General features: G+C 35.3%; 1 protein-coding gene and 1 long non-coding RNA gene across 4 annotated transcripts in view; both read right to left on the bottom strand.

Annotated features, from left to right (window-relative positions):
* LOC105233304 (uncharacterized) overlaps positions 1-12,051 on the bottom strand; it is a 1,563,509-nt gene that overhangs the window by 1,171,457 nt on the left and 380,001 nt on the right. The window lies entirely within an intron of this gene.
* Positions 8,807-10,497, bottom strand: LOC125776746 (uncharacterized). The gene is made up of 2 exons (XM_049450300.1): positions 9,440-10,497; positions 8,807-9,373 (listed from the first exon to the last, which is right to left on the bottom strand). The coding sequence occupies exons 1-2, from the start codon at positions 9,650-9,652 to the stop codon at positions 9,056-9,058; spliced, it is 531 nt and encodes a 176-aa protein (XP_049306257.1). The 5' UTR covers positions 9,653-10,497; the 3' UTR covers positions 8,807-9,055.

Genomic DNA, 12,051 nt, shown 5'->3' with positions numbered 1-12,051 from the left:
CAACCAAGTTCAGTTCTTCCATTTTTGGCAACAAAAAGTTTGTTAGCATCGAACGATAGCGATCGCCATTCACCGTAACGTTGCGTCCAACAGCATCTTTGAAAAAATACGGTCCAATGATTCCACCAGCGTACAAACCACACCAAACAGTGCATTTTTCGGGATGCATGGGCAGTTCTTGAACGGCTTCTGGTTGCTCTTCACCCCAAATGCGGCAATTTTGCTTATTTACGTAGCCATTCAACCAGAAATGAGCCTCATCGCTGAACAAAATTTGTCGATAAAAAGCGGATTTTCACATTTCGAACCGAACACTGATTTTGGTAATAAAATTCAATGATTTGCAAGCGTTGCTCGTTAGTAAGTCTATTCATGATGAAATGTCAAAGCATACTGAGCATCTTTCTCTTTGACACCATGTCTGAAATCCCACGTGATCTGTCAAATACTAATGCATGAAAATCCTAACCTCAAAAAAATCGCCCGTTAGATATCAAAATTGCCTTCCATCTAACAAACAAAAGAAGAAACTAAGCGGAAATCACAGTAATTAAAGAAAGCCTTCTTGTTCTGACGAATTTCCCGATAAACCTGCAATGACTTCTAAAAGATAGTGATATACATGGTAAATGTGAAACAGATAAACTAGCCTGAATAGGCACTACACCACATTTAGACTCGGAAAAAGAAATAATACCACTGGCTAATTTCAGATATTGAATAGACAAACTTGTTATAAATATAGTAGAGTTTAGATTGAATCAATTCCTGGCTTGCTCAAAATTCACAAGTAAAGACATAAGAACTCTTGTAGAGTGCCAACCGGGCACTGTCTGAACACTTTATGTATATTTCACCTAGGGGCATTCGAAATATTCGATATTTGATTCGAATATCGAATCGAACTGGATTCGCATACTCCTAATTTCACCAACCGTAAATAACAAACTACCTTTGTTTGTTTTCCGATGAAGGTATAGTACAATAAATTTTATTGAAAAAGAAGCACGCACAACTTTAATAAAAATTTTTATTTGACAACGGAAAATATCAATTTCTAGCATAGATGTGGTGAAAAGAAAAGAAAAGTCGAGCGCGCGGTCGTTGTTTCCTAGGTCGTGATGTCGAAAAGAGGTTGGGGGCTGCTACTCGTTTTTCCTTTTTGTTAGTGTTTGGGGTGTGGGGTGTTGTGATGTAGAATGTGTGTTATGAAATGGTGAGTGCGGTCTGTCGCTGTTGTACATCTGCTTAGTGTTGTGTATTGGTGTGGTACGTTGAGGCTCATTTGGCCATACCGCCGCCAATGTAAGTAGTTAACCTAGGAGACGCTGTAGCTGTTGCAAGGTCTCCAAACTTAGTCGCATTTTCTGATGTTTTCCATCGATACCTCTTGTGGAGGGTTTTCAAATAGTCTTCTTTCCATAGGCGACTGAAATTATGGAGAATTTTAATTCTCTTCCATCGATTTAATAAGGACAGCGACTGTACGCCTGGCTCAGGTGTGGCCAGAATGGGAGCTTGTTTGAGAAAATGCCCTGGGATTAGGGCTGTAAGATCTGAGGGATCTTGGGAGAGTGTTGTTAGTGGCCCTGAATTGAGTACGGCTTCAATGTGAATTAGTAATATTATTCGTAATTAAATTTGTAGTTTCCAGCTACTATTGTAAGCGGGATTTAACACTTTTCGCTGCAGATTCCCATAAACCACCCATATGAGAAGCGCTTGGAGAGATAAATTACAAATTAATGCCTTGGGGAGCGCCTAGACATGTTTTTCCGTTGTCGCTTATAAGTTTTGATGGAAAACCACGTCATCTGTCAGATTATTACATAGCTCAAGGTGCAATGCTTTTCTCGTAAAACAGACAAAGACGCCACGTAGACCATCATTATTATGGAAGATCTTAGCATGGACGCCTTTGTCTAAAAAGGCCCAGCAAAATCTTCACCTGTAGTAGTGAAAGACAGAGTAAAGTTTCAGCGTTCCGGTGGAAGTGCTGCCATAATCTGTGTCTTCATTTTCAGTTTATGCATAGTGCAGATATTGCACATGAAAATGCACTCTTTTATTTGAGGCTTAAGTCGAGAAATATAGAACTCTTGGCGAATTATATGTTGCATATCGCGATGATCAGCGTGTAGCATTAGTATATGTCTATAACAGATAAGTAATGTGGTAAGTTGTGATTGTCTGGTAGAATTATGGGATGGCGTTCGTTATATGTCAGGCTTGAGTTGGCAAGCCGACCATTAAAACGAAGCAGACCTTTTGTATCCAGAAATGGATTTAGTACTAAAGGCGAGCTCCTTTAATTAATTGGCTTCGATTTTTTTAGTAGTGACATCTCGCTGCTGAAACGGCGCGATTTAGTGTAAGTGATGAGAGCAACCTTTTCCTTTTGTAAGTCTAGGTGCAACAATGTATCGCCTTGGGAGTGAATGAGAGTTCTCCCTTAACTTTAATCTTGAGTCGCTCTATGAATTTGAGCATGTAAGAGTCGATTTTTCGACTTTCTGGGGAAATTATATTAAGTACGCATATGCGATTGTGGCCACGAGTCGGAAGATTCTGTTAACCATTGGGGACCATTCAACCGAAGAGTGGTGGTGGCAAAGTTCCGAGGTTTACATCTTCTTGTACCTAGAATCGGCAGGATTCTCAGCACTGGCTACATGGCGCCAAGTGGCTGATCCCACTAGGTCAAAGATTTGAGACGTACGATTTGAAATATACGTATTCCATGCATGTGGTGGTTTTTCTAATCAGGCTAATACATTTTCAGAATAAGACCAGAGATACAATTTATAATTTTCCATATTTAGATGTACTTATACCATCCGGCACTCGAAAGTGTATCCAATTTCACACCGTTCGCGCAGCTTTCGCTCTGGAATCAGCTGTTTATAAATTTGCTGAATGACAGTTCGGAGTATTGTTCACAAGTGTACAAAAGTGAACGTGAAAAAAGTGATCAGCGATGGAATTCAAACGTAATAGTGGGATTGCTTTATATTTAGCTGGAAAATCACAGCCAACAATTGTTCGTGAACTCAAAAACCTAGATGTGAATAAAGTTTTTGTTTATCGCACCATCACTCGTTACAATGATACGGGTAGCATCACAAATCGCCATGGAGGTGGTCATCAAAAGACTGCAACGTCACGTGAGATGATTCGGAAAGTAAAGAAGCGACTAGAGTGAAATCCACGACGAATGCCAATCAAATAACTAAAGAACTGAAAATATCCGACCGCAGCATCCGACGAATATTGAAAAATAAGCTCAAGGTCAAGCTTTACAAGTTCCAAAAGGCCCATGACCTCACACCGAAGCAGCAACAAGGAAGACTTAAGAGAGCGCAGCGGTTGCTTCGCTTGGCCGAAAGCAGTCAAATTCCGAACATTGTGTTTTCTGACGAAAAAATTTTTCCAATTGAACAATTCCTAAACTCTCAAAACGATAGGGTTTACTTGACTGACCGTTCATACGAGAATCTAAGTCATTAGTTGGCCACCAGGAGGCAGCACCCGCCACAAATAATGGTTTGGGCCGCTTTCACCGCAGATGGGCGCTCTTCAATTGCTTTCACTGAGCCTGGCGTCAAATTAAATGCGACATATTGTATTTGCCGTGGGCAAACAATCATTTCGGTCGCAAACCATGGACGTTTCAACAAGACTCAACAGCGTCTCACAAAGCGCGAAAGAAAACGTTCCGAACTTCATTACGACCACACAATGGCTCTCGAATTCACCAGATGCGAATCCAGTGGATTAACCTCTCTAGGCCATTTTGGATAGCACAGTCCGAAGTAAAAAATACATCAGTCTCGAGATGCTGAAGAAAGCCATTGTCCGTGAGTGGGCTAAAATACCGGCAAGCCACATTCGGACAGCTTGCGATTCGTTTTTTAACCGTCTCAAGGCCATTGTTAAGGTAAAAGGTGGTCATATCGAGCAAACGTGAATTGGTCCTGAATTTATGATTATTTTCACACATTTTGTACTTTAAAAAAAAAATAATAATAATTTTCTAAACCGAATTTACGGCTTTTTTACACACTTCGAGTGTCGGCTGGTACTAAGGCACCACATAGTTCCAGTCTTGGTAGACTCATTGTTTTTAGAGGAGCTACCTTTGCCTTGGCTACTAGTGAATGGTGGTTGCAGTGTCTGATTGTGTGCGTCCATAGAAGTGGCACAATATGCTTTTTCAGAGGCGTCACAGAAGCCATGTAGTACGACTTTGTGCTCTATGGCATAATTTACCAATCGTGGGGTTTGTATCCGTGAGATATCACTCAGATTGTCCGAGTCAGTCAGTTCTGTCTAGCCACAATTCCTGTATTAGGATTTTTGCTTGTATCATAATTGGCGTAAGCCATCCTGTGGAGTCGGAAATTTTGCCGCCGAGAATAGCATGCGCCTCTTTGCTATGTCGGATAGTGCGGATATTGACTCAGTACTGTTTGAAAACTGGTCTGATATGGCATTCCATTGTATTCCCTTTTGTTGTGCTTTCCTTTCCGAATTTAAGGAAATAAGTGTCGAATAGATTTTCTTTAGGTATGTCCTTTAAAATATTAGGGTGGTTCACCGTTATTTTTTTTTAACGGAAACCCTGCTGTTTTGTAAGCTTGTGTCATTTGTGTTAGTGACTCCTATGCTTGTGGAAGACTGTGGCTTTCAGACCGAATATCGTACACATACGTTTATGTTTTTAACAATTCGTGAAGTGTTTGAAGGCTAAGTATCGAGCACAGTTGACCCCAAAGCTAGCTGTTCTTAGCTTGTAGTCGCGTAGTTGACTATTGGGGGATTTTCCGAAAATAATTCGCTGAGAATCTTGATCGTCTTTATATACGACTATTGGTCTATAAATTTTTTCGACGTCCCCGCTGAATACGTATTTGAATATACGCCATTTTAAAATAAGCAGATTTAATTCGATTGGAGCGTGGGTCCCGTAAATAGGATATCATTTAGGGAATTCAACGAGCTGTTGGATCTTGAGGCATTGAAGACAACTCTTACTTCAGTTGTTGTTTTTATCTGGTTTTACTATTGCATGATTTTGCAAGCAGAATGACTAGTACAAGAGGCGTTCCCAAGTAAACAGAACTTAAAAAAAAATCAAAACAAATGGTTTTTTAGGCAAAATTAACTTATTTTATTCAAAATAGTCTCCTTCTGCTTCAATACAGCTTTTTGCACGGTCCAAAAGCATGTCGAATGAGTGTTTTAGCTCGTTGGGTGGTACGGCGGCCAGTATGCCGATGCAAGCATTTTGAATGGCCTCTATATCCGCATAACGCTTTCCTTTCATGGGCCAGTGCATTTTTACGAAAAGGAAGAAGTCGTACGGTGCCATACCAAGTGAATACGGGGAGTGGTTAATGGTTAAAATGTGGGGAAGGATTTAGTATACCGTCCCAGAATATCAAGGATATGGTAGAGGAGATTATCCTGATCAAGGATATATATGGTTATAGCCGCAGGAAGCTTATAGTTTCCGAATTATTCGCGTTTAAATTTTAAAATTGGCAAAATTTTATTTACATATTTTCGATATATAAAATTAATTTTGCACTTATATTTTTCAATTTTATATACACTAACACATCACTTATTCATTTGCACACATTTATTTTATATATTATAGTGCCAAATTGCTTTTAATATATATTTCAATTATTGTTGCATTATTATTATTTTAGAATAAGAAATGAATTACAAACTGCCAAATAATCAGTGTTACCATACTAACCTAACGTAACTAACATACCCTCTATGACATTGCTTTTTGCGACGGCCCGCGCTTCAAAAAAAATAACCCTAGTCGGTCCAACACCAGGGTGTATCAAATTCTTTTCGCGTATAATTCCTTTTTGCGTGGGCGGCCTTCGGCCGCTCTTCAAAAAAAAATAACCCTGGTCGGTCCAACACCGGGATGTGTCAGATTTTTTTTCGCGTAGAACTACGTGGGCGGCCTTCGGCTTCAAAAAAAAAATAACCCTAGTCGGTCCAACACCGGGGTGTATCAGATTTTTTTCGCGTTGAACTCCTTTATGCGTGGGCGGCCTTCGCCCGCGCTCCAAAAAAAATAACCCTAGTCGGTCCAACACCGGGGTGTATCATTGGCATTTCGGCAATGTTTAATATATTTTTTATTGTTTATCAACGATTATGTTCCCTGTATTTAGGGTATAATATTTTCATATATTTTTTTTATGTTTTAGTTTGTAAAATATTTTAGTATGGTAACACTGATTATTGGACAAATTTACAAATTTATTTTTACAAATGATGTCGATAAGGTAATACTGATTATTTGACAGTTTGTAATTCATTTGTTACAGCCCTATTCTCATGCCCTCACAAAAGTCACCAACCTCACTACAATGATGTTTCTCACTATAGTGAGGGTTACCTTATTCTGGCGAAAATTCAAAAGCTCAAATGCTCACTATTCTCACAAATATCTGTGAAAGCAGGCATCATAATACAAAACATCTGTTTTGTTTTGCATATTTGACATTTTTTAAAATATTGAGAATTGAGTGTTATTAGCATGGAGGAACTATTATTTGTATACGCGGCAATTGTTGATGAGGAGGAATCGGGGGGTAGGAGAAAAATTTGAAAGGGTTTGCGAGACAAAAGCGATCCCTTTACTATGCAAGACACTGCATTTATTAACACATTTCGATTCCCAAAATCGCTATGTAAATTGCTGATAAGTGAATTGGAGCCGTATGATGTGCAGAAGTCAAATATTCCTTTTGATCTGCGTTTCCTGACGAGTTTATATTTTTACGGGCATGGCTCGTATCAAAAATGCGTTGGTAATAATTATATGCTCTCTATCAGCCAATCAGCCTCAGTATCAAGAGCTCTGCACTTTATTTCAAAACTAATTGTTGATGTACTTCCCTTAAATTTATTTCCCTTCAAGCGCGCAGAATGTGTCAGATGCAAAGAAGGGGTAAGATAAATAAATATAAATAAATAAATAAATTTTTTCTTACAGTTTTTACACGAAATTTGGGATCAAGGGCACAATCGGCGCAATTGTTTCACCCTCAAGCACAGACGCCACTTCTCCTCTCTCACTTTTTATGAACCGGAAAGGATTTTACAGCCTTAATGTAGAAGCAGTACGTAATGTTCTATATTATACAAACTATTTACCAATCTTTCTATTAATACATATGTATATATTTGCATTTTTGGCAGGTTTGTGATCATCGACTTCTGTTCACCGCTGTCAACGCGAGATATCCCGGGTCTTGCCATGATTCTGGTATTTGGACCACATCCCCAACACGTATGCACCTCACAAATACCTATAACACGCAAAGTGATTCGTGGTTGTTAGGCGACCAAGGATATCCATTGGAGCCATGGCTGTTAACGCCAGTCGCTGAACCTTCAAACGCAAGGGAAGTGCGTTACAATAAGTTGCACGCCAAAGCACGTAATACCATTGAGAGGGCCTTTGGTGTTTTGAAGTCACGATTCCAGTGCCTCTCAAAACACCGCATTCTTCATTACAGCCCTGAAAAAGCGTCTTTGATTATTTACGCGTGTACAATTCTTCACAACATATTACTGAAGCATGGTGTGGCTGCAGACCTTGGCTTCGAAGAAGTTTTAGAAGAATCACAAGACACCGAAATTGTTTTCGAAAACCCCAATTTTAGGGAGGGTGCTAGAGTAAGAAAACGTTACATTATGTCTTTATAATATACATATGTATGTATATATTTCCAGTGGCGTTATGTACTATAAATATATATATAAAAATATCAGGGACCGGAAATAAGAGTTATTTTACAATTTTTAATAAAAAAAATCATACGTAAAGGAACATCGTAGAAAAGTTTTGTTTACACCATCATGATTTTTAGGTGAACTATATGCGAAATATTGTATGATTTTTAAATTTAGATTTTTATATATTTAGATCAAAAATAAAAGTTATTTTTGATTTCTATTTTTTTAGATCAAAAATAAAAGTTATTTTTGATTTTTATTTTTTTAGATCAAAAATAAAAGTTATTTTTGATTTTTATTTTTTTAGATCAAAAAATGAGAATTATTTTTGATTTTTATATTTTTAAATCAATAATAAAAATAAATTCAAAATTTGTGGCATAATATGTTTCTTAATTTCTGTTAAGCTTTAAAGTAAAACTAAGGTGTACGGTTATAATAACAGCAAAAAATAAATAAATAAAAATTTTGAATTGATTTTTATTATTGATTTAAAAATATAAAAATCAAAAATAATTCTTATTTTTTGATCTAAAAAAATAAAAATCAAAAATAACTTTTATTTTTGATCTAAAAAAATAAAAATCAAAAATAACTTTTATTTTTGATCTAAATATATAAAAATCAAAAATAATTTTTATTTTTGATCTAAATATATAAAAATCAAAAATAACTCTTATTTTTTGATTTTTTCGATAAAAGTCATAAGAGTTACGGTCCCTGGTTATAATAACAGCAAAAAATAAATAAATAAAAATTTTGAATTGATTTTTATTATTGATTTAAAAATATAAAAATCAAAAATAATTCTTATTTTTTGATCTAAAAAAATAAAAATCAAAAATAACTTTTATTTTTGATCTAAAAAAATAAAAATCAAAAATAACTTTTATTTTTGATCTAAATATATAAAAATCAAAAATAATTTTTATTTTTGATCTAAATATATAAAAATCAAAAATAACTCTTATTTTTTGATTTTTTCGATAAAAGTCATAAGAGTTACGGTCCCTGAAAAATATATATACATATATGTAAGTTACTTACAGTCTCTGTACATTTTACTTCCTCTAAGAATGAATAAAAAGACATCTACATATGTTTAAATAATTCATTTTATTTTATTTAATTTTTTTTTCATTTTTTCACATTTTTATTTCATTTTTTACATTTCTATTTCATTTTTTACATTTTTATTTCATTTTTTACATTTTTATTTCATTTTTTACATTTCTATTTCATTTTTTACATTTTTATTTCATTTTTTACATTTTTATTATTATTTATCCAATTTTTGGGACAACTTAGCCATAACCTCTGACAGCGAGGTTAGTGCCTGTGTCATTTGAGTCAGCACCCCTGTCATCTGCTCATTTTGCTCTACAATTTGCCTTTGTAGAGCAATGGCCTCCTCCTCTCGCTTTTCTCTGTCCTCCATTTTTTTTAGCACTGTTCTAAGCATCTTCGCTGCAGTCAATTTTTCGGGAGGGATATAAGAAGGCATTCCACTTATCGGGGGGCCTCCACCAGTCGCTTGCGCATGTGTTTTCAGTTTGCGCGCTCGCGATCGCAACTGGTGTTTCCAATGCATTAATGACTATGGAAATACATATATGTATGTATTTTAATAATGTGACACAAACACAAGCATTTATTAACTTACCTCCTTCCACTTGGCTGACGACCGAGTTGGGCCTCTTAAGGCATTTAAATTGTCTGCTAACTCCAACCAAAGTATTTGCAGCCCTTGAGGATTGGTCGGAGTTAGCTTCCCGCGTTGCAACTCAGGATGCTGCTTGCAAAACATTATGTAATGTTGCAGCTGCTCCTGAGTTGTTCTCTCCGTTTTTGTACGCTTAGGAATATATAAAATCATTGTATATATATATATTTAAAATTTGCAAAATTACTTACATATGCTGATTATCCATTGTTGTATACTTTTTTGTTTGCTTATTTTTCTTAAAACAGCTGTTTGACAGCTAAAAGCTTTTTACCTCACGTGGTGACTTTTTTAAGCTTTTTTCTTATGAGGTTTGAGCTAGAATAGCCTCACAAATTATGCCTCACAAGAAATCTCTCAAATATTTCTCCTCAGTTGAGAGTTTTTTTCAGAATAGGGCTGTTATTCTAAAATAATAATAATTCAACAATAATTTAAATATATATTAAAAGCAGTTTTTGCACTATAGTATATAAAATAAATATGTGCAAATGAATAGGTGATGTGTTAGTGTATATAAAATTGAAAAATATAAGTGCAAAATTAATTTAATATATCGAAAATATGTAATTAAAATTTGGATTCTGAGCAATTTTTTGGTCGTCAGTAAATTTGTGCAGAACAAACCGTGCACACACCTTTCGTAAGCCCAAATGTTCGGCCAAAATTCGATAAATCGATGTTTTGGAGATGTTCAATTACATTTCCATGAATTTTAATGATGATTTCGGTTGATTTTTGAAGAATTCACGCACAGTTTCGATGGAATTTCCGGTGATCATGGATTTTGATTGGCCCACATGTTGATCGCCATGTATGTGTACACGACCACTTTGAAAACATTGAAACCACTTGTGCACTCTGTTACGGGATAGGCAATCATCGCCATAAACTTGTTTCATCAATTGAAATGTTTCGGTAAAAGTTTTACCAATTTTAAAACAAAATTTAATGTTGGCTCTTTGTTCGAAGCTCATTTTCGCATCGATAACAGCAACGTACTGACACTTGAAACTCAATAACTTCACTTTCAATAAATGAAATGTCATGAAATTCTCACTGGGCAATCGATAAAAATAGCAGCTTTTAACGCACCAGTGGACATATAGATGACGTCACCACCATTGTATAAACATACAAGTAACCAAAGAATCAGCTGTTTTCCAAGAATTTTTCACAGCTGAGATCACCTGATCGAAATCTGCCTTTTTTTAGGCACAGAGATGTAATTAAAAGACATTAGTAGATCAACTTTTTCCATTGTAAACATTAACAATACAAGTCATAACAATCAACTTGTAATTATTTAAACAAAAACTAAAATAAATATAAAAAATCAGGTACAATTCAGGAACAAAAACAATAATATTCAAAACAATCTACTAAGTAATAAATAATATTTACAAAATATTCTAAATCACCCACAGCGAAATACTTATTAAAAACCCTATCAAAGGAATAGTGGTGGAAAGAAGGGTCCTACCATTTTTTCAAATAATATTTGGGAAAATCCGATCCTATGGCATGTAGAATCAAAATGTTGTGTATAAATATCTTCGATTTTCGATAGAAAATATATAAATTCAAGGGGTGGTTTTACTATTTGGCAATTACTATATTACTTTTCTGAAGTGAAGAAAAAATCTTCTTCAGTAATACCACCATCAAGTCTTGGCAAGGGCATTAAACTATTATGTTGTTTAAAATATTTATAGTACAAATAACCGCAAAAATACACAAAGGCATTTTTATGTAGAAAGCTGCTTTCATCTACGTCCACATTTACCTCGATATGTATATTTTGAAATGAGGTAGAATTGGTAGGTCTTGGTAAACTTTGAAAAGTTATATAAATATTTTTTTATAAAATTGGAAACATTTAATAATATATTGATACAGTAATTAATATTTTGGACAAAAGTGATTAAATTTAATATTTAGGAATTTAAATAATCGAAAAATATTTGAATATTTATAAAAATATTGTTAAAGCTATAAATTTTAAAACCTAACACGGCAACACACTATAGCAGATTTGAGGCATTTGAACGTTTTAGTAGTAGAATATTTGGGGACAACCCGTACCAAGTGACTATTTAGTAGCAGAATACTTGGGGGCAACCCGAACCAAGTGCCTAATTCGTAGTAGAATATTTAGGGGCAACCCGTACCAAGTGCCTAAATTGTAGTATATTTTTGCGTATGTGTTAGTGAAAAATGAAGGATTGGTTACTTGTAGGTTTTTATAGGGTGATTTTTTAAGAGCTTGATAACTTTTTTTGAAAAAAAAACGCATAAAATTTGCAAAATCTCATCGGTTCTTTATTTGAAACGTTAGATTGGTTCATGACATTTACTTTTTGAAGATAATTTCATTTAAATGTTGACCGCGGCTGCGTCTTAGGTGGTCCATTCGGAAAGTCCAATTTTGGGCAACTTTTTCGAGCATTTCGGCCGGAATAGCCCGAATTTCTTCGGAAATGTTGTCTTCCAAAGCTGGAATAGTTGCTGGCTTATTTCTGTAGACTTTAGACTTGACGTAGCCCCACAAA

Source organism: Bactrocera dorsalis, chromosome 2, assembly GCF_023373825.1.
Source record: "Bactrocera dorsalis isolate Fly_Bdor chromosome 2, ASM2337382v1, whole genome shotgun sequence".
In the NCBI taxonomy this organism is placed as follows: Eukaryota; Metazoa; Arthropoda; class Insecta; order Diptera; family Tephritidae; genus Bactrocera; species Bactrocera dorsalis.
The sequence above is the reverse complement of the archived record's forward strand: the minus strand, read 5'-3'. Positions and strand labels throughout refer to the sequence as shown.

Excerpts from the sequence above, each read along its gene's own strand:
- LOC125776746 (XM_049450300.1), bottom strand. The coding sequence starts at position 9,652 with ATGATTTTATATATTCCTAAGCGTACAAAAACGGAGAGAACAACTCAG. Across the intron at positions 9,374-9,439 it reads CGTCAGCCAAGTGGAAGGAG|TCATTAATGCATTGGAAACA; the intron begins GTAAGTTAATAA and ends GTATTTCCATAG.